This window comes from Ostrinia furnacalis, unplaced genomic scaffold (assembly GCF_004193835.3).
Source record: "Ostrinia furnacalis isolate ACB-3 unplaced genomic scaffold, ASM419383v2 OfSCF7238, whole genome shotgun sequence".
NCBI lineage: Eukaryota > Metazoa > Arthropoda > Insecta > Lepidoptera > Crambidae > Ostrinia > Ostrinia furnacalis.
The window spans coordinates 15,129-39,766 of NW_021137477.1; the positions used below are offsets into that span (position 1 = coordinate 15,129).

The 24,638-nt window shown below is 36.2% G+C and overlaps 1 protein-coding gene across 1 annotated transcript; it reads right to left on the bottom strand.

Moving 5' to 3' along the window:
• Positions 1–7,646: 7,646 nt before the first annotated feature.
• On the bottom strand, positions 7,647–10,898 carry LOC114363714 (ER GDP-fucose transporter). Its single transcript, XM_028319517.1, has 2 exons — positions 10,681–10,898; positions 7,647–10,153 (listed from the first exon to the last, which is right to left on the bottom strand). Exon 2 carries the CDS (start codon positions 10,144–10,146, stop codon positions 9,130–9,132), a length of 1,017 nt encoding a protein of 338 aa, XP_028175318.1. The 5' UTR covers positions 10,147–10,153; positions 10,681–10,898; the 3' UTR covers positions 7,647–9,129.
• Between the last annotated feature and the right edge of the window lie 13,740 nt (positions 10,899–24,638).

Sequence of the window (24,638 nt, forward strand, 5' to 3'; positions counted from 1 at the left end):
CGTGTGATATATCATTGGAAAGAAGAGAAGCTAGAGATATTTTTAAGATCATTGGCAATCCATTATCACCATTAGTTTTTTTTTTAAATCGAATTCGAACTTGAATTTTTTATCGTGGTTTATAAGACTTTTGTTGAACTTTGGCGGCTCGTAACTAGTTATTGAATCATTATCTAGATCTGAAATTTATTTTGTTTGACTAAAGGTTTATTCGATATTAGTATCAAATAAAAAAATCGGTTAAAATCATGCGAGAAAAAAAAACCGGCCAAGTGCGAGTCGGACTCGCTCACCGAGGGTTCCGTACAAACCTGCAAGGTTTACAAAGTTCGTTCATTACGACAATCGAGTCATAACTATGGTATTTTTATTGCAAAATGAAATTCATAAGTTTATGTTTATTAAAAAATATATATTTTGTAATGTAACTAAAAAATTAAGGTTTTCGGAATTTTTCCTTCATGTGTGCTATAAAACGTTGCTTCATGGCAAATTTCAAGATTCTAGGTCGACTGGAAGTACCCTTTAGGTTTTGATTCCCTTGCGAGTACTTGCGAGTTTCAAAATATGCAGCTTAAATTGCTGTTTCTTTTGATTGCGTTGACATAGAAGTTTGATTTTGTTACAACTTAAAGGTATTATAGACCTGAGTATTTGGTATGAATTTCAATTTAATGCGCGTTTATGAGGAAATGGGTAGTAAGTTTAAAATTATTAAAAAAAATATATTATGTGATGTAACTAAAAATTTATGGTTTTCGTAATTTTTCCTTTATCTATGCTATAAGACGTTGCTTCGTACCAAATTTCAAGATTCTGAGTTCACGGGAAGCACCCTGTAGGTTTTGATTCCCTTGCAAGTGTCGAAAATTTGCGGCATAAACGGCTGTATCTTTTTACCCGACTACGGCAAAGCCAATGGAGGGTTATGATTTTGACAGGCTATGTATGTATGTATGTATGTATGTATGTATGTTCATGTGTTCCCTCGTAACTTCTAAACTACTTATAAGAATTCGACAAATGACATATCATTAGAAGCGTCTTAATTGTCCGCTGGTTATAGGCTATATGGGGTTTCACAAAAAAAAAAAAAACTAATGTGGCGCCCTCTAGCAGACAAAACATACAGAGTTAAAAAATAAAGTTAAGATAAATATGCCGTGTTTGGTATCATTTGAAAGCGCTTTACTTGTACATTTTGAATATATTTATATTACTAGCATTTGCTTGTGACTTTACCTGTATTCAAGGGCTGATTGCATATAATTCACATCTTTTCGTTCATAGCTTCTTTACTACTTATTAGTTCATCAATTTAATTTTTGTTAATATTATGCGCCACAAATACACTTTAACACCAAAATAGTACAAATAATAAATAAAAAGTAAAAAAACTAAAACCCAACTACGACAAAAAACGACGCTGAAAAAGTATAAAACAAGATTTTCAGAATACTGAACTGAACAAAGTTGCTAATGTAGTTGCATAGTAATTTTCATGTTTGGAAAGGCGTAGTCACACGTTACATATTATACCTACCTACCGTAGCACTTTGACAACGTGTGACTACGCCTTTCCAAACATGAAAATTACTATGCAACTACATTAGCAAGTTTGTTCAGTTCAGTATTCTGAAAATCTTGTTTTGTACTTTTTCAGCGTCGTTTTTTGTCGTAGTTGGGTTTTTGATTGCGTTGGCTTAAAAGTTTGATTTTTTCACAGCTTCAAGGGACAGTAGACCTGAGTAATTGATATAAATTTCAGCTTCATACCTCCACGCGTTCCTGAGAAAAAGGGTCTTGACAGACGGACGGACGGACAACAAAGTGATCCTATAAGGGTTCCGTTTTTTCCTTTTGAGGTACGGAACCCTAAAAATTAAGCAGTTTTTAGGTCAAATTTCGGAAAACTCTGAAAAAAGTATAAAAAATGACATATCTTCCAAACTATAAAACTTTAGCCATAGAGAGTAAGGTTCGATAATTAGCAAATGACCTCCTCTATACGCGTATTAGCTATGGCGGGTTCAGTTCCAGTCACCCTGTATAGTGAGGAGCCCCGAAACCATGACTGCGAAACAATTTCAAAACATATCTCTGCGTTCACTTCCCCATATTAGTAACGCGGTAATATAAACGAAGAAGAGATGTATATTTTAAAATCGTTTTGTTAGTCTCATAGTGCGCTGCCGGCCTAGGTCAAACGCTGACTCAGATACAAGTAAACAAATACAATAATAATTATTTTTGTATTTATTTACATGAATCTTATTGTGAAGTGTTTTATTTATAAAGTGGACTTTGTAATCTTGCCTCAAAATAATACAAATGTCTACTACTGCCTATTAACGTGTTTGCGAGATTGAAAAACGCCAGTCATCCTAAATAATAAACCGGTTCTAAGAGCTATACCGGAACATCATGAGTCTGATTATTTGTTATCTAACAAACAAAATAATCCTAGTCATTGTGAATTTTCATAAGGTGCGATGATGTCTTATAGCATGGACTCGAAAATCGGGTCATGATGACACAGACAATCATAATCAAGATATTGTAACTGTTCCTTTCATAATCATATGTTGTGATAAAAACTGATTAGACTAAGTGTTGAAGTCACATATGTGTATAAAGTGACATCTAGTAACAAAAGATAGTACTGTTGTTTATGTTGGGTTTTAGTTGTTACAAAGTGATACTAGATGGCACTGAGGGTAGATTAACACGCGGTTCAATTTGATTTTTTCCATTTCCTTGGGTCAAGAGGAGCCCAAAATTATGTGTCTGTCATAGTCTGTCTAGGTCTATCAAAGTAGAACAATGTAGTAGAACTAGTTTGAAGGCGAAATAGAATGATATAGTACATACAGTCCACGGTTTTATTGTAGCTACCTAGTACAGACCTGTTCATGGTCCTTGACGAGCCGGAATATAAAGGCTATTTTTGAGTGCACAGTGGTGAAAACCGCTGTAACCCGTACTCGCAGTGGATCGCTGCAACAAACCGAGTACGTGGTAGGTAGGAGGAGTACAGAACAGCTCCTGGATGATGAGCTGGTTCTTGGAGTACAGAACAGCTCTTGGATGATGAGCTGGTTCTTGGAGAACAGAACAGCTCTTGGATTACGAGCTGGTTCATGGAGTGCAGAACAGCTCTTGGATGAAGAGCTGGTTGGAGGAGCTGAATCGAGCTGAGGCAAGCAAGGAGTTCCTGGTTGTGGCCTGCTGCAGGCTCAGCTGGATCAGCGACTGAGGACAACGGGATCTACGGGCTTCACTACACATCGACAAAGAAGGTTTTCAGTGCAATCTATGTGTGAGTGAAGTGCGAACCGTGAGTACTCTCTCGACAATGTTCAGCGTTTACAGTATTTGAAGGGATATTTGACGGGAGAGGCAGAACAACTCATTCGATACATACCTGTAGCTGAGGTTAATTACGATCAATGTTGGGTATTGTTAGAACAAAGATACAGCAACAAAAAGTATTTGGCACACAACATTTTGAAAAGGTTTTTAAGTCAGCGAAATGCCAATACTGTATCTGCAGGTATTTTAAAGGATTTTATTGACACGACCTCAGATTGCTTAAATGCTTTAATTAATTTAGGGATAGATGTCTCTACGTGGGATATAATGATCATACATTTGTTGAGTTCAAAGCTAGATCCCGAGACACGCAAGGAGTGGGAACTGCACATTGCTAGAACTGTAGCGTCTGATTGTTTACCAACTTACGATCAAATGAAAGATTTCTTATACGATAGGTTTCGGGCTTTGGAATGTATCGAACCAAAGCATTTCAGTAAACAGTCAGCCTCCAATGTGCATACCGGGCAGAATATTAGTCATACTAGGGCTTTACATGCGACTAATGTTCAAAAATTATCTTGCGAGTTTTGTGGGAAGGAACACAAATTATGTTTTTGTAAAGAGTTTGCGAATTTGGGTTATGAGAACAAACGTGACTTTGTTATAAAAAATAAAATGTGTTATAACTGTCTAGGAAGTAAACATGGTGTAAAGTTTTGCCGATCACCCACCAATTGTAGAGTTTGCAAAAAACGGCATAATTCTTTGCTTCATTCAGGGAAAGCCCCCACTTCGACTGCTGGTTCAGGGTTTTTAGGTCAAGTAGTAGAAGAAGGTGCGGGTAAGGACAACAATCTAAAAGATTTAGAACAGGATACGCAGCCAATTGAGACTGCAAATCACATGGCATGTTGCGCCAAGACTAAGAGCAGTCATGTGTTACTAGCAACAGCATTGGTTGACGTTAAGTCTAGGACAGGCCAATATCACGTGTGTAGGGCTTTAGTAGATCAAGGCTCTCAAGCTTCATTCGTGACAGAAGCTACGGTCCAAGGTTTGGGACTAAAGAAAATAAATGTGACAAATAACATATCAGGCTTAGGTGATGCGAAACCTTCTGTGTTTTCCAGATCTATGGTTTCACTTACACTTAAATCTAAACTAGATCCGAGTTTTGAGATAGAGGTAGAGGCGTATGTTCTTAGCGACATTACGTCATACTTACCAGGACAGAGAGTTTCATTAGACAATTTGGTTGAATTATTACATTGTCATGTTTATTTAGCGGATCCGCAATTTAACGTACCGAACAAGATTGATATTCTTCTGGGAGCAGACGTATGTAGTCAGATATTAAGGGATGGTTTGTTGAGGGGACCTAAGGGTTCACCTGTGGCACAGTGCACCACGCTTGGGTGGATAATATCTGGACCGATAAATACAGCTGCTGATGAAAAACGTGTTACAGTGTTGCATGCGCGTGTAAAGGGATTTAGTTCAAAACGCTCTAAGGTTTTGGATATGGAAACTTTATTCACGTCAAGAAAGTTAACATCTAAAGAACAAAGACGTGAAGAAATCTTCGCTGCCACCACTCGTCGGAGTGCAAATGAAGAATACGGAGTGAAGTTACCATACCACGAAGAAGTGCCTTCCTGTAACCAAGAAGAAACAACTGTCAGAAAATTGAAAACATTTAGAACAAAGATTTATTACGGATACAACAAGCTAAAGAACAGAAGATACACAGAGGATAATACACAGCTAGAACACATGAAGTTAAAACAGGAAACTAAGTACAATAAAGAACAAGTAGTATACTTACAACATGCTGTTATGAAGGGAAATAGATCAACTGCGAAAGTGGTGTTTGACTGCAAATGGAGTCAAACTGGGGAAGAAGGATAGATCAACTTAGGAATTCTAGAACAAATAAGGGATTATAGACCAAATTAGGGATTTATAGTACAAATGAGGGATTTATAGAACAAACTAGGGATTTATAGTACAGATGAGGGATTTAAAGGACAAATGGTTATGTAACAGAGAAGAGTTACTAAGGTTGTTAGAACAAAAAGGACAAAGAAGGACAACTGGGATTTCAACTATAAAATAAAAGAGGGACTTACCTGAAACAGGAACAATGATAAATTTCAGTACTCGGTGAATTGCCGCTGCTGTCCGCACCTGTAAAAAAAGAAAAATTATATCGGTTGTATGGTATCGCATCTATTCAATCCATTAGGATGGATAGCAAATTGCTTAAGCGAAGAGTTATCAAGCAGTAAGGATAGCTGGAATAGGGTGGGATGAAGAACCTTTAAGGGAGTTAACTAAAGATGGGAATACTTACCTTTCAACGAGTTACCACTTAGCTAAAGTATCTACGGTGGTATGCACTTGATCACCTCGATGCTTGCAGAGCTGCAGGGATGCTTAGATGCCTTCAACGATGCTTACGCTGCTGGGGTTTATTTACGCGTAATCACTGCATCAGGGAAATTCCCGTTGGGCTAGTTTGCTAGTGTCAAAACTCCGTTACTTCGGTAACAAATGAGTAGGTATATCGCAGTTTAAGTTTTATGGAGCTGTTTGGATGACTAAGTTGTTAGTAGTGTGTATGAAAGTTTTTCAAGGGTTTTTAAGAGAGCAAACTATCATACACTAAACTCGAAAAGAAAAAGGTTTTTATGTTCAATAGATACGGTAGACCAATCTATGTTAACTGTTCTTCACTCTAGTTCAGTTCGTGGTTTTAGGTAGGTAATAAGTTCAATTGATATTTTATAGACATTTTACAATTTTCATGCAAGGTTTATTAACAGGCTCATAAAAGTTCTGAGCCGGCAGTCGGGGATACAATTTTGTTGTAGGATGATAACTTGTCTCCAAGTACGTGGTTGTTTTGCAAGATTTTCTAGGACAATCCCTGAACTGATGGGATGACTTGTATTTTGTAAATGTAAAATGTGTAGTTTTTAAAATTGGTTTTCACTGGTTAATAAGTAATTAACTGTTAAGGAATGTTATATTATTTGATTTACTAGTTTTAAGGTTTAGTTAAACGAGTGGTTTAATATGTAAAGGGTTTATTATACGAGGGGTTCTTAAACATGGGTTTTTATACGCGAGGTGAGGGTTTTTATACGAGAGGTTTTATACTAGACATGTATGGGTCATAGTTAAGGACATTCTGTCCTTGGTGGGCGGCATGTTGAAGTCACATATGTGTATAAAGTGACATCTAGTATCAAAAGATAGTACTGTTGTTTATGTTGGGTTTTAGTTGTTACAAAGTGATACTAGATGGCACTGAGGGTAGATTAACACGCGGTTCAATTTGATTTTTTCCATTTCCTTGGGTCAAGAGGAGCCCAAAATTATGTGTCTGTCATAGTCTGTCTAGGTCTATCAAAGTAGAACAATGTAGTAGAACTAGTTTGAAGGCGAAATAGAATGATATAGTACATACAGTCCACGGTTTTATTGTAGCTACCTAGTACAGACCTGTTCACTAAGGCTGAGTTGCACCATCTAACTTTAACTTTGACAAACGTTAAAAAGCTGTTAAAGTCCATACAAAAAGCACCGGTTTATGTTATTGATACGGTTACATTAAGGTGGTGCAACTCAGCCTAAGTGTCATTTTCTGTGATGCGGGTTTCGGAACGCATGCGGATCTGGTCCGCGTGCGTGTTAAATCACGCTGCTGGTTGCACGCAGGACAAAGATTTCGTATTGTGTAATCGCAGCGGATCCGCGTTCCGCGTGCGTCTATCCCGCGTATAGGAAAAACATGTATTGTATGAAATAATGAAATGCGGGTAGTCCGCATGAGGATTAAGTCCGCACGCGTGCCTAAATGCGCATCACAGAGAAAAAGCACTTAGGCTGGGATCCACAATCTTAGTTTAACTTTGACACACGTCAAAAATCTGTCAAACTCCATACAAAAAACACTGGTTATCGTCATAGTTACAGTTACGGTCAAAGTTAGGTAGGTGGTGCAACTCAGCCTCAGATTTTAATTGCGGACCGGTGGGAGATTAATTAGGCATACTAAAAGACGTAATAATTTAAAACATTATTTATTTTTGTTATTTAATTATTTATACAGCTTCACAACTCAACGAATACAGATTTAACGTCAACAATACACGTGATACTCACTCCCATAATAATATAAACCAAAACCGACATAAAGCACTGTTTTTGCTTAATATCACAGTGAAATCAACATTAACAAAAAGTGACAACATAATTAAAACGGTACTATATTATGTATAGCTCAGTAAGATTTATAATATTATGGGGGTTATTCATTCATTAACATTATTACGAGCACGTACCTACAGTCTTGCAAAATAATAGTATTGCATTGTCTTATTTATATGTAAAAAAAATCAATCCCCTTTTAAAGGTTTTTTTAATACTCAGAATATTCTTTTGACTGTACAGAAAACAAAAAAAGTGTGTATGTACCTACTTAGATATTTATATGTTTTACATTTCGTATACAAAGCATGTATGTTTCAGTCATTATATTCAACAAAAATACAATCATACATTCATTATAACAAAATTTATTCAAAACGAAAAAAATACATAATAATATTACTCGTGCTTACGTCACGTTTAGGTGTTTAATTTCACTAATTCTACATAATATTTTAATACTTACATTACATTGATGAGCAGATTTACACGTCATAAGCTTATAATATAAATAAATACTTTTTAATAATAGCAACTGGCAGTCAATATCTGGATTGAAAAGTAAATACATACCATGCACCTCATTTTGTACTTTTTATGTAGATATTTTGATATTATGTACCTTGGTCATTCTAACTATGTAATAGTTTCGTGATTATGGGTGAATAATATTAATTTATTAATATTAGAATGACAACTACTTGACAACCTAAATGCCTAACAGAAATTACAAAACAATTATCTTAATAATAAAAGTATTTCCAAGATAAAAATTTTTATTTATGGAAACATTGCAATATTAATAATTTAATATTTTCCTCGATCTTATTGGCCTTTATTATACTTTATAACTATTGAAATACATTTTTAATTATTATTAAATCTTCTTTTTGAACCAACGGCATAGCAATTCGATCGTAGGCATGTCTTCGCGTGTGCAATAATTAAAAGAAACTATGATTCGTGCTTTGGAGGGCACATTAAGCCGTCAGTCCATCTAGCCGCGTCAGACGTGGCGCCTCATGATATCTGACACCAGGGTTGTGACCTCAGTAACACTATAGAAGAAAGTTACTAAGGTTAATTACTATTTTAAATACTACTTTAGATTTTCTAACGCATTGTTCATTTAAAATGTTCTAGTCAGAGATATGTTCACTCCCACTCACCATTTGACCATGAATCATGAGTCTTACTTTAATTGGTTTGTCGATCTAATTTTAGGAATTCATAACTTTAACTAAATGGCACACTCTGTAGTTTACCATTTCTGTTAAAACTAAATATCCATTTACTTCCTGAACTGAACATGTTCTTTCATAATTCTACATTAAAATTCTATTGATCTTTACTTTTATATGGAAACAACTATTCATTTAATTTTATTCATAAGTTATTATAATCATAAAATCTGACATAATTATTATCTTTATATTATTTTCATCTTTTCTTAAAATTCATATTTCATTCATTTGAAAATCCGAGGTAAAGTAATCACATTTTCACTTACTCGTATCACAACTTTTGCCCGCGCATTTAGTATCGGCAATGCATTCGAATCACCATGAAATATTGAATTAAACTAGTCCTTTTTACTATTTACATTTTCTTCTTCTTCTCCACTTTCGCTGGCAAGAACAACGCCACAAACTTCTGCAGCAATTCAGTGAAGATCATTGTGCCAATAAACACTAACAGTGTTCCTATCCAGTGACCCATTGTAAACGGATTTCTAAAGTACACGATCGAGAACAAAAGGGACACGAATTTCCTAAGTGTCACTGTCAAAGTGACCGTCAATGACGCGCATTCCGTTGTCAGCACATACACAGCACTAATACACAAACCCTGAGTGGATACGTACAGGATTAGATACAAAACTTGCCTAGGCAAAATTAGACCTAGGAATTCCACGTCTGGTGTTTCTGTCGCAAGTTTTACATGTCCAATCAAATTAGGGGCGGTGGGTAACCAGAATACTAATGGCAGTAAATGCGTGTAGTAGAGCGCCTCCCAGGGATGTTTGCCGTGTTTGGAATATAAGGACTCTTGGAAAATGCCCATTCTGGCTGAGACGAATAGCGCGAAGGTTAGTATGGCAATGCCGAGGCACCACCAGAGCCAATCAATGAACTTTAGTCGTTCTTCCTCAGCTGCGTCGTCGTGTGTTTCGCGGGGTGCCTTCACGTCGCCGCTGGATTGAACGGTGCATATCGCGATTCCTGCTGAGATCATGAAGATTGCCAGGTATTTCAGCGGAGGGTACCGTTTCTTGAGGATCCAAACGCCCATAGCCATGTTAGCCATGAGGGAACCGGCTCGGAAGATCATGTGTAAAGGCATGGATATGTTGAAGTCGAACGCGTAATTGTTGGCCACACTGCTAGTCCAGAAGAAGCCTACGAGGATCAGGTACTGCTTGAAGGGTATGTTCCTGGGTGCCGTCCCGAATTTGCCGACGGTGCAGAAGCCCATTACGGCTATGAAGAGAAACTGGAGGAAGGTGGCCAGGTTTCCCGCGCCAGGGTCCTCTTTCACCACTAACTCCAGGAACACTACATTGGAACAGCATCCAATGAAGACCATCGAAATGGCCAACGCCGCCTTTATATTCATTTTGAATCTGAAAGAAAAAGAAACATTAATTAATATTAATTTTATTCATTTAATTAGTCTACATAAACTTTCATGAATTTATTGCGCTCTGTGTGAAAGTCAATAACCTAAATCATCTACTGTTCTAACAATGATACCTTTACTTGAGTACATTTTATTTCACTTTGCAAAGAATAAAATAGAATAGAATCTTTATTGCCTAACTTTACTACACAAAAAAGTTTGTAAACAAATCATACAATGTCGGGAATCGAACCCTAGCAGCTGACAACAGTGACAAAACATCAAGGTCAAGTCAGCGACAGCTCGAGAACACTCAACAAAATAACTGTACTATTCCACAAACATTACTCCAATCTTAGAACATAACAATATACTTGTACTACTAAAAGAACACCTAATTCCATTCAAATATAACAACACATCATACACAGCTCTTTAATTGCTTCACACATGCGCGGAACATCAAACGAAAAGATAGGTTATGACAGATTCATTTCCCTAAACTTATAAACAAAAGACTGTAATACTTACGTTGTTCAAGCGTGCACTTTGTCAAAACACAGTAGTTTATTATTTACAGTAATCACAGCACTTAAAACATTATTGAATTGATGTTTGACACGTATTGAGAGCGTCGCGTTACTCCGTGGCCGTGGCCTCGGGCAGACTACGCATGCGCGCACAAATATGTCGGTCCAGCAGAGCTGTCAGATAGCATCCGTTTTGATATCAATAGATGGCGCTAGCGGCAGCGGGCGATACTGTGATAATTTGTTTTTGTGATAAGATAATTAATGTATTAATTGTGTAATAAATGTTGTTAAGATGAGGTCATCAATTTTTATTGGTGTCATTATCATTCATGAAAGTTTATATTCGTGTTTATAAGTTTGTTTACTGTCCCATCAGTTTCAGCATACAAAAGCTTTGCTTAGTTATAAAACATGATAATAATATTTATTTTTTATTAATAGTATAAAAATGGTTCATCGGGTTAATAATATTAATAACTCATATTTTTTACCGATTCCTTAGATTTATTGTTGTAATTCAACAGCTGCTTATATTTTCCATTCTTAGTTACAGAGATGTCCATAACTACATAGGTATGCGTCTTAAAGCTTAATGTTAATTAATATCAGAGAAAAATTAATTTTCATAAAGTTTTCCATACAAAACGGTATTTTAATAAGTAAAGATTTACTTATTTAATAATGGAATAAACAAAATACTATAATTGGACTAAAAGGTCCTACTTTATAAACTTTTTAAAATACATTATCCTAAAAATGTGACATTTGCATTTCCACTCGCAATTGCAAATCGGGAACCTCAAGAAAGCCTTCGCGATAAAAATAGATTTATCACGGCTTTATTACCATAACCACAGAATACATAATAGTAGCAACAGAAATTGCACTCCTTTGTGTAGGATCAGATGCCGACATTTTAACGGTAATAATAATAATGCAAAATATCCAACGCACATGGTGCATTCGAAATCGCACCTTACTACTACGCTCACAAGAGCGCAATTTTTTTGTGTTCAGAATTGATCTACCTCACAGCTCAAGCGTCAGGGTTGTATAAGCAAAGTAAAATAAATAAAAACTTCATTTTAAGAAGCATTTATTGTATTTACGATTGGTAAACTTTAATCTAGTGGTGTTTGTATAATCGTACCATCTCTAAAGTACCTATTAATAAACTTCAGTGTTGCGATAATTTAAAATTGGACAAACAGTTTTAAAAGGTGTAGTGTCGGAAAATAGACACGCTGAAGTAAAGCTAATGTTTATATTAGCTAAAATGTTTTTTTGCTACAGTTTTTTGTCACAAGTATTCAAAATTATTTAAAAAGTGTAGTTTTTATTAATTATTTAAATTACTACAGTTAATTATTATTCCTATATATTACGATTTTCTATTAAAGAAGGATAACAGTGCTGTTGGAACAATAAACCTTGATTGCGACGATGATCGACTGAGCGAGTATAGATACGCGTGTGTACACAGGCGCGGGACGGCCATGACTGATTTGCAACTTGAAGTTGTCGCGCGCTGTAGGTAATTATCTCGGCCGGCATAGGCGAGTGACGGAGGCCTGCCATAACAATAAGATTCGGGACCTAAGCCCCAGTAACGGTTCCGATTTGAGTTAACAAGGCTTAAACGTAGGGCTGCCACACGTTTATTGGCCTTACATAAGGCTGTATCCTGTGAATACAATAAACTTGAGCATTTTCGTATACAAAGATGCGAAAGTGTGATGACTGGATTCGTTTACCTATTGTTTGATTACTTCTACAAATTACTTTGTAGCAAAAACATCAAACTTATCAAAAGAGTGTCCGTTAGTGAGCTAAAGCTAAAATCTGGCACAATGTTTAATGCCGCACCTACTTAAAATAAATTAGATATTGTCACAATTAGATATTGTTTATTAGTGGTTTTTAGTTATTAGGATACTTGACGAGAGGAGGGATATATTATTACAATATTTTTGATCAATGCCAATCATCAAGCTAATTAAAAAAGCATCACTTAGCGTGTCAATATGAAACTTGTCAATATGTTAAGTTATGATGACCATGCGAAATATTATTGTACGCTTTTACGTCAATATAGCAAATTATCCCTAACTCGTGACACCCCTAAATCCCCCAATCTTTCCCGGCGATTATCGCCGCAATACTCAAGGTGGGAAGGACGAGAATGGCTAAACACAAAGTGGTCTAGATCCTTACTTTAGTATTACTTTAGTAATAAGAGACAGTTTCGATAGAATCTGGGAAATGGCAGAAGTCGCAATATGTTTGCGAAATTGTTCGGGCTTCGCGAACGCGATAATATTGTTTTGACACATTTGTCACGATAATGTGGGAGAAATTGAGACTTCATAGGATAATGGGACAAAAGACGACAATTTGCGAAGAGAATAATAAGGACACAGAACAGCGCCTTTGAACCTCTGTAAAAGGAAACAAGCAGTAAAATAAGTTAAAATGTAGTTATTGTCGATGATATGTATTATAATTCCTTTCCTTACAAATACCTAATATTTCCCCTAGCGAGTTCTTAAATGAGTTCTGAAAATAGGTACAAAAAAAAGGCCCAACAACATGATTTAATTTCTTTGAAAATTACTGGGAATAAATTCTGAAATTCTTAAGTTTAAGTACCTACTTCCTTAGAATTAATTGTCCCGCTGGTGATATCCGGTTCAATACACTTAATTCCTATACAGGGTGTTTGGTAAATGGGTATATGAGCCGACACTAGCCCATGTTAACATGGGCATATAAATGGTATGGTGAAGTCAGAAAATTGATATCTTCATTTTAACTATTTTAATTTTTATACAAATCGGAATTTATAAAATTTATTTTGTATGAAAATTTAAAAAAATAAAATGATGATATCAAATTTCTGACTTCACCATATCNAAATTGATATCTTCATTTTAACTATTTTAATTTTTATACAAATCGGAATTTATAAAATTTATTTTGTATGAAAATTTAAAAAAATAAAATGATGATATCAAATTTCTGACTTCACCATATCATTTATATGCCCATGTTAACATGGGCTAGTGTCGGCTCATATACCCATTTACCAAACACCCTGTATAATGTTGACCACCAAGTGCTAAGTTCAGCTATACAGGACTTCTTAAGGTCTACGAAATTACGTGTTTACTCAGTGAGCGAATGATAGAATGAATGAACCTTTCTCTTATATTTCACAGTACCTACATACTATTTCTACCTTCGTCTTTCTTACTAAGTATGTGATTTCCATTCAAACACAAATCTCATACAATCATTCCACTAAGAACTAAATATAAATCTTTGCCGCTAGGCTTTTCATTCTTTGTTAACTTAACATTCAGTCTCTAACTTATCTCACGGCCTTACTGCATTCGGAATAGGGCTGGTAATCGCATAGCAGAAAGACAAAGAATTTATTAAAGAACGTCGTTATTCTGTGTCACGTTTTCTCAAACTTAGAGCTAATACACTTTCAGGCAGAAATAAACCTTTTATAACGGTTAACACTAGAAAGGCCGCCGTCCCATTTTTGTCCCACTCGCGAGTTTGATCAGCTCTAACTTTTTTATTTTTCAACGAAAGTCCATGAAACTTTTTGACTTTTTCTGATTTGTTGAATTTTATCATTTTTTAATGTTTTTGATAATATAACATTAATAGAAAAAAATTTAAAATCGGTTTTACCTAGAAGCGCCACTGGGTCAATTTTGTCCCACCCCGGTATTTGCCACAATAATTCGATGAAGAGTCCTTTTTTCGAGGAGATACGAAAGTGGAGAGGTGAGGAGAGTTTAGGTGACTCGCGACAATGCAGAAATGTAAATATATTGTACTAGTTTTTGCCTGTGACTTCACCCGTGAGAAATTAAGTTTATCATAGAAAGACCTAATTTTTTTACACTTATCGTTGCTTTTTGACCAAATAACTGAATATTATTCTAAATTATAGCCTATATTATGTTATTCTGAAGTAATAAAAATAAAATTGCAAAGTTTTATTAAGATCGGCTTAGTATTTTTTGCGTAAAAGAGTGAAAAAACATCCATCGATCTAACCATGAATCCATACTCACTTAGCTCAAGTTCCAGGCATATATCCACATATTCATCTATCCTATCCATTCATCAGTCCATCCATCCTTCAATTCATCAATATTTATTAACTTTTACATTTATAATATTAGTAGGAAGATGGCCTCTAGACATAAGCCAGTTCATACATTGTATGATTTGATACATTTTTAAAATGTGTGACTTATAAAATTTTGAAGATTAAACGTACATACTTTTCATTGTAATTGGTCAAAAACTTCATTGTTTGTGTACAGATAACAGAAAAATAACCATACCTATAGAAATTCCTAAACACATAGTACAAGAGATAGACAAAAAACCATACAAAAAAACTTTGTGCAAAATGTGCACTATTATTTTTAAGATATTTATTTTTTCTTTAAAAATAATAATGACTAGTTAAAGTAGTAATTTCATGATTTTAATACAGTATACCACCACGTAATATGTGACTATTTTTAAATGAAACCAAAAATATCTAAATTTTAATAATTCCAAATTAAAATTGAATACATTTATATTTTTAAAGAAATAAGTACATATTGTTTTAACCACATAGATAAACCTTTTTTTAAGGATACTACAAATAGTTTTAACCATAATATTCATGCCTGAAACTAAAAAATGTTACAAAATACATGCTGGGACAAAATTGACCCAGCGGCGCTTTTAGTGGGGTCGTAATCTTCGGCACTTCTAGTGTTAAATGAAGGTATTTTATTTCATACATCATCAAGTAATTTAGTTTTTCAGGAACATGACTACAATTTACCAGAGTCATATGGAGGAATTGGTCTACACTCCACGTTGGCCAGACGGGTTGAGAAGGCCTGATACTCGTATTCTCATACTTCTTCCATAGTTGCCGCTCATCATCATTTCAGCCACAGGACGCCCACTGCTATACATAGGTATGTCGTCTGTCCACCTAGTAGGTGGATGAATGACCCACGCTACGCTTTCTGGTATGTGGTCTACACTCCAAAACTGCACAATCGGCCGTCAGTTCTGCATATTTTGTGCCATGCCCATTGCCTCTTCAGCTAATCCTAATCCCATCCCCCTAAGTCGCCTCTCGAAACATCAAAAAAGGGGAAAGTGGACGGTCTTTTATTATTTTTCCTGGTCCATACGAATTTATTATTTCAACTAGTGTATTCAAGAGGCAACAGTATGCTTATCATGAGTTTACGTTAGGTGTGCTCGCTAGCGAGTACGTCAAAAAAATCTATGAAGATTTTATTTCTTGAAAGTAGCCGCTAGGGGCGCTGCACAATACATCATACATTTAATTTAATTTTTTACGCAGTCGCTAGCGAGCACACCGAACGTAAACTCATGGTAAGCACATTGTACCGCACTTTGGGAACCGCTGTCCTATGCAAACGTGACCCGGCGTAGCAACGGGATAATATTCCGGGATGGAGTGTACTGTCTGTCTTTAATCGAGTAGAAATCGAAAGATGTTGCCTCCGTTTGAAAAGTTACTGCTATTGTTTGTGGTTTTCAAAAGCACTCCGGTCGTTTTTAGTTTAAAAAACTAGCCTGTATTTGGTTTTGATGAAAAGCCTTAAAGGGGTTCATTTTCATAACATAAAACTTTAATATTACTTAAGTAAGTAATAATTTAAGGAATTTATAGACTCGTAACGTCGTTTTCCACACATTAGTGTTTGACAAGGGTAACGTCCATTTGCATATTTGCCGCAACCTTAGCGGAGTCTTAGCTCAAGGATGAAATCTTGCACCCGCTTGTAACCTAGTGAAAGTCTAAAGGCCTGTTTTATGATTTGGCACTTAAAAGAATCTACATTAAATGGTTTCAAGCTTGAATTAACGAGTATGCTTGAGTTTTAGGCGTCATTTCAGGATACGATTGAGCTTAGGTAAAGCCTGATAAAATGACACTCAAATATTACTAATTTTAGGCTGAAGAACATAAAAAGCATGAAACTTGTGAAGTAGGACTAGATTTCTCACTATTCTCAAGTTTGCATCGAGTTTTTGAATGTCATTTAATGGAGTCGTATAATTGAAATGACTTTCAGAGATAAAAATTAAGCGACTTTACATAACTTTAAGAAAATACGAGTGTACGATATGAGTAGTCATAACGTCTGTAGATATCAAACTATTTTTAACTCTCATCGAAAGCGGATAAAGGTAAGTGCTAAAGAAAAAACTTTGACTCCAATCCAATAATTTTCATTAAACGACACCATCTTTGAACTGCCAATCGCGGAACGTGTGAACCTAGGGGCGGTATTCGCTTGCAGCCGGTTGCATAACCACACAGCTCTGGTTATGTGCTGTAATTCAATTATTACGGCTCGACGCGCACGACTAACGACCTTTTCGTTGTCCGCCATGCCGGGAATTTAGACGTCTTGGGCAAATGTACGGGAAAAAGTGGATAGACTTGAAATTCAAAGTGTATTTGAGAGGGTTTGAGATGTAAGTTGAGTTAAGTATGTGACTGAAGTACCTACCTGTATGCTATGACTTATTATTTTTACAGTCAGGCGAGTACGGTGCTCAAGTCTTTTTCTTGACAGAAAATATCGTCTTAAAACTTTATTATTTGCAGACTTGGCTTAATAATAAATATAAATTAGAGGTAAAATCATTCTTCTATACCGTAAGGAGTCATTGACCTTAGATATTATAATATGCACTACTACACCCTACCAGAAAAACGTAATCTTTCAGGTGTATTTACTCCCAAAGCAAATGCTATCAAACTGAAAACGAATTAAAACGAAATCGTTTTAATTCGGAATTTGGACTAATTCAAACATACTGACTTGATGTCAGTCTAAGATCTTGAATGAATAGGGTGCGATTTGGATCCACTAAGCCCAGGTTAGACACTGATGTATGGTATTAATTGGGTTTTCAGGAATGGTATGACAGAAATCTAAGTAATGCCCGTTTTCACCATCAATCCCTAATTTTTCAGTGAACCCTATGAAAACAAAATTCCTGTTATGTGTTACCATAGGGGTCACTTAAGAATTAGGGATTGATGGTGAAAATGGGCACAAGACTAACTAAAGTCCCTTAATGACAAGCGAACATGGTTCGCGAGCATGCTCCGAACGAAGAAATGGTTCGCAGCGAATCGACGATCGTAAGTTCTTTGTTTGTATTACTTCACACTATTATTGACTATTTATAACTATATCTATCAGGTTGTTTAATGTCATGAAGAAACATTTTGATTGCATACACATGAGACAACTAGAAGGGAGAGAGGTGTGAACATTGAATGAATGAAAAGGGAGCGCATAACTCGATGATGGCTGACCTGAATGCATACAGGGGAAATCATACTTCACTGACCCAGATGACCTAGGGGCAGAGCAGGAACATGATGAAATATTGACACTTATTGGCATATCAACAAGGGTCAGGATCTATAGATATAAGGCAGGTAATACAGACCAATTCAAAAGTAATACTTTTTTAAGATTGGCACTTTTCATTGCATCTAAAGCGAAGGTTCCCAATCAAACAGCAATGACAACATTTAAAGTCCACTCGAGTCGTCAACACGATTCTGCATATAATTATTAGTCATCAAAGGCAAAGGCAAGTGTTTTCCGCCATTTCCGTAACATGGCGGATCTCACTCAATCCCGCGTCAACGTGTCAAATCATTATGAACTCTACGACCCTCGACTCACGGCACTCGTTCCTTCAAAGCGGCGGCCGAACAAAAGAATAATGGAAAACGTGCTCCATTTTTTCCTGGCGAGCTAGGCTGAAAGACAAGAAAAATATTTGGTCACTTCGACAGTGCTATGACAAAATACATAAGCTTCCAGCCAATTTTGAGCTTTCGCGTTGAGTGGTAGAGTTGGTTTTCAATCGGTTGTGTGTTCGATCGTTTAATAATGCACTGTAGATTAGTTTGATTTATGTGAGTGTATTAGTTGAAAGAGGCTGTTGACGCGTGCTACCCCCTTTAGAATTTGGTCGGTTTTTGTGGGGCGTCCAAGCGTGGGGATGATTGATTGTGAAGCCCGGGTACCTATTAGGGATCCCAGTGATCTATTCCGACAGAAAATGTTGAGCCCGATGTGATGCTCCAATTATTTTTGATGATGCGAAATAGGGCGATAGAATAATAAGGGTAGGAAGTATGGATCGTTAGTAATCAAGGACGTTAATAGGATACATATTACGAGTACATATGACAGAAAATTTCTTCTATTGGCCATGTCTGATGCATTGAACTTATTGAGCAAGATTACTAACATTTATAGAGTTTTACGGTGTCGTTAATCACATATGTACAATATGTACATAGAAGCCAGTTTAACTTGCTTGCTTGCTATACTACTTTCAGCTTAAAAAGAACTATTTTAGGACCAGTCCATCAATAGAAGCAATCGACTCTCTCATACCAGAATACTGTGAGGAAAATGACTACAATTATCGCATTGACTGGCATAAGTTTTATTTCTAAGTAGGCAGTAACTAAACGAGCAGGTGTTCATTAATAAACCATCTTTTGACAGGTTCGCCTTACCTAATTTCACAAGTAAGTAGATCCCTCCAAATGAGACCTACCGTAAACAGCCTTCATTGTTAATAACTAACTACATAATTCCTCTGTCAAACAATGATAATTTAGCGATTTGCCGACCCCGACCACTAGGCGGGTTGCGTCCTATAACACCAGCCAATTAAGGAAAGTGATCAGCGCAAAATTAATTTGTTATTTACAAAACGGAACGTTATAATCACGGGTTGCAATCGGAACTAATTTGTTATTTGTGAATAGTTTATGTCCTACTATAATACAGTCGACAGTCAATTCTGTTGCAAAATCGAACCTAATATAGCAACATAAGGTACAAAGTGTATACTTTGATGTGAGGTAATCAGTGCAAGTGTGATAATGTATTAGCTGAGTTGACAATACTGTTGATTGAATCATTGACCTTCATGATAGTGGTAGAGACATACCTGTATAGCCTATCTATAAATAACATGGTCCTGATTGTGCTATTTTAGCTGATTACTTTTCCTATTATTATCTGTTTCATGAAGTGTACAATAAAGGTAATCCAGCAAAATTGTTAACAAGCAAATATCAATGGATCATCTGTTCCAGATGTCTAATCTTCAAGAATCTGCGAAAGTAACTCTATCTGTCACGCCTAAAACAGCGGAAACGATTTTGGTGTTTTATTTATCCTTTAGAGACGCGATTTTCGGGACATTGAACATTTTATGGGGAACAATTTCTCAAAGAAGATAGACCTAATAAAATTTTATAAAAAAAAATAAAACCGACTCCAAAAAACCTACACTAAAAAAAGTAGAAAAATAATACTAATCACCTACTTATTTATTAGGACGAATTAATATTTATGTAGATATATGTACCATGATTGATACTTCTGGAGTCGGTGCCAAGATTATGAAACATGTAAAGTTTGCCTGCACCGACTCCAAAAGTATCAATCATGGTATACCTACATAAATATTAATAATTCGTCCTAATAAATAAGTAGGTAATTATTAATTATTTTTCTACTTTTTTTAGTATAGGTTTTTTGGAGTCGGTTTTTTTTTTTTATAAAATTTTACTTATTTCTTGCTTTTTAGTTAACTAATTATTACCTACCTTGATGTTACCACTGAAGGTAGGCAGTACATTGAGACCATATTCTTCATGTCTACTGTAAAATAATATTCCGTACAAAATACAGGTTACCATATAGGAAACCTAAAAAGACCTTAAACCGTCAGCCCACCTTAAAAACATGAAAGAATACAACTGTTGGTCTATTTGTAACTATAATATTTAAAGAATTATCCTCCAACTCCTAAGCATTAAGGAGTTGTACCTACCATGACCAGTTCATCATGATGAGATGATGAATATCTGATGTAAACACTTGAATAACTTTAGAAACTATACTTATCTATAAAATTAAAAGAATTATCTTCCAACTCCTATGCATTAAGGAGTTTTACCTTCTATCATCAGCTCATCAATATGAGATGATGATTTCCAGGAGCAAATACTTGAATAACTTAAGAAAAAGTTTGAAAAACGATATACGTGCCTATAAAATTTGAGGATTGCCCTCGATTTCTCTAGGATCCCATCATCAGATCCTAACTTGGTGACAATGGGACCACATCAGAAGTGTACCCTATCGAACAAAAAAAGAATTTTGAAAATCGGTCCACAATTGACGGAGTAATCGGTGAACATACATAGAAAAAAAAAATACATACAGTCTAACATATAACCTCCTCCTTTTTTGAAGTCGGTTAAAAAGAGGATGTTTTGACGCACGATAAGTTTCTGAATTCCCAAGTAAAGCCGCGGGTAAAAGCTTATATTCTTCCACACAATTTTCCTATACTCTTAATTAATTTTCCTAAAGCCATCACTTGAATAGATGCTGCTCATACTGCACGAGGTAACAGCAAGTTCTAATCGCGTAAGAGCCAAAGGATACGATGCGTTGCGGCGCCGCACCACAATGTAACAAAGATTTCGCCGTATCGCGCGGTGCCTGCCACAGATATCTCTATGTAAGACGACGCAGTATAATAAAAGTGGCTGTGGGCTGGGCACATAGCTCGTAGAGATGATGGCCGTTGGGGCAGAAAAGTTATCGAGTGGTGACAATGGGCGGAAGATGTAGCGTTGGCAATCCCCCCACTAGGTGGACTGACGATCTGGTGATGGTCGCTGGAAGAACCTGGATACGGGCAGCGCTGGACCGGTCGTAATGGAAATTCTTCTGGGAGGCCTTTGTGCAGCAGTGGACTTCATTTGGCTGAAACGAAGACGACGCAGTGTCACCGCTGCGGCGCCGCATCGCCGCCGCAACGCATCGTGTGCTTTGGCTCTAACATTTGCCCGCCGAAGTGGCGATGCAAATTTATGCAAACGATACGCCGGCAATCTCCTTAATGAAAGCAACATCGGAAATACATTTTGGGACCTTAATAAGTCACCTGCCATCGTAATTTATAAAAGGGAAAATTGCTAGAGGAAACACGTGGAAATTGATTATTTGATAAGAAAATTAAAAGACAATATTGATTGGATATAGAGTCCCTAAGATATAAAGCTGTATGCAGGCCGTTACCAACCGGCTCTCTGGAATCTGGATATCATTGGGGGAGGCCTATGTTCAATGTGAATATCTTGTAGCTGAAATGATGATGATGATGACAAAGTTAGTTCGTATGTCATCATTCGTATTTCCTTGTAATTAATCTGAATAAATGCAGTTTCGAATGAAAGAATTAACAGTAGAAATAAGTATCCGTGCTGGATCGTAGAGTCAATCAAACAAAGGCCACGTTTACAATACAGAAACATATTACTATGTAAAACATTACGACCCACGTTATGCTAATAAGTAGCTGCTGCTGTATGCTTATATTGTCAAAATATTCCAAATTCAAACCCCGTGATGAGGGTGCGCACTCTTGCCCCAATTTCGTGGTCATTAATTCATGATTCACGAATCATGCGCCGTATATGAAAGGTTGGACGCGGGCGCAATACTCACAAAGTAAGTACAAATACGTTCAAAATATTGCGAGAAGTATGTTACGCTAATAAGTATCTATTTGTTCATATTGTCCAAATACCAAATTCAAATTCCGTGATAAATACACACTCTTGCCCCAATTTCGCGATCATTAATTCGTGATTCACGAATCATGCGTCTCCGCGGAATCACGACGTCTCGCCGCGCCGTATATCAGGGATTGAACGTAGTGCAATACTCACAAAGTACAAATACGTTCAAAATATTGACAGAAGCACGGTACGCTAATAAGTATCTATTTTTCATATTGTCCAAATACCAAATTCAAATTCCGTGATGAAGGCGCACTCTTGCCCCAATTTCGTGGTCATTAATTCGTAACTCTAGAATCAGCCGTCTCCACGGAATCCTGACGTCTCGCCGCGCCGTATATCAGGGGTTGGACGTAGCGCAATACTCACAAAGTAAGTACAAACACGTTTAAAATATTGCGAGAAGCACGTTACGCTAATAAGTATCTATTTGTTCATATTGTCCAAATACCAAATTCAAATTCCGTGATAAATACACACTCTTGCCCCAATTTCGTGATCATTAATTCGTAATTCGCGAATCAACCGTCTTTGCGGAATCCTGACGTCTCGCCGCGCCGTATATCAGGGGTTGGACGTGCAATAACGGAATTCCCAACTTCACACAATAGTTGGCTCGCATGTTGGACCGGTTATGCGAAACATTGGTGCTGGGGGCAGGGCTGGGTTTAGGAATAAGCAGTGAACAATACCTGCTAAAACACGAGAAGTAATGCTAAGCAACTATTGCATAGTTTGACAAATATAAAAACTGTGTATAATGAAATGTGGCAAGAAAATTCATGTCTTCCAGTTCACACAGTATTTCTCGTAGTAGGTAACACTCTCTCAATAAGCTCAAGCAAACTCTATCATCCAATTTCTGGTTAAATTGTATGATAGAGTACTACTAACTCCTATTAGCAGCACATTTATTTATTTGATTCATAATTTAATTGTAAATTCCAGGTATTTATTTGCATGAAAGTTACTTTTATTTTCCTTATAAAAGATTACTAAAGATTATCACGGTAATTAGTCGATTCGAAATGATTATATTGTGCTTCTCGTAAGCTTCTTCTCTTTCTTCTTTCTTCTCAGCACTTGCCATATGTTTGTCTCAAAGCGCTGGTAGGGCCCAAAAGATAAGGAGACATGTAAAGTGCCCCATAAGGGCTACCTTTTCTTTTTTTATTATTTTCTATTGACGTTCATAAGTGCCACTTGTGGTCTAAACTGAATAAATATTTTTTTGATTTGATTTTGATTTGATTTGATTTTGAGTTCGTCCCTGTCACAAAGGAGTAGCACCAATCGCCCGCTGCATTCGCGGGATTATTTGGGCTATTCCGTAATTAGGTAAGGTGCCACTTTTTAAGGCGCCCCGCTTCCGTACCGCGTCTTTTAGCTGTTGACAAACCAATTTAAATACGAATATTTACGTGTTAAAACACGATAAATATTTTAAATATTTCACTGACATTTAAAATGGCTTCATTAACAGAACGTGTTACGATAAAAACGGAGTGTTGTAAACTAAATGCTTTGTTGAACAACAACTCAATTGCATACATTTCCAAGAAGAACTAGTGTTATGAATAATATAATATTCCATTCCATTTTGGGTAAAGTTCTTTCTAAAATATAGCTCTATGACTTTCAGACTATAAATTCTATGAAGCAGATGTATTGTGTAATGCTTATTGACACAGAACAACATAATTTTAATACCATAATAGCAAAACTTTTCAACTGACATTGACACATCACGCTATTTTAAAGGACATTTTAAGGCTGAGTTGCACCACCTAACTTTGACCGTAACTATAACGAAAACCGGCGTATTTTGTATGTAGTTTGACAGATTTTTGACGTTTCTTAAAGTCAAAGTTCAGGTTCTTTCTTGGTTTTGTAGAGAATACCACCTGATTTTAAACAATTTGTACAGATGGAATAATGATCTAAAAAACTCTACAAACTTCTAGGTTCCGCAAGAGAAAGTCATAAAACTTTAACTCTAGGTCTCTATGCAAAGATTATCAAGTTATTGCATCACTGACTTCAATATCTTTTATCTCCAACATGCTGTTCGTATTATGCATAAAAAACTATTAAGTAAAAAATCAAATCCAGGTCGTGACACAGTGTTTAAACCGTGGCCTCAGTCACGAACAGACAATTTTACAGCGATACGTAACAAAACTATATTACTATGAATTACGTACTCCTGGTCGGTGTGAATTAGGTGTGGATAG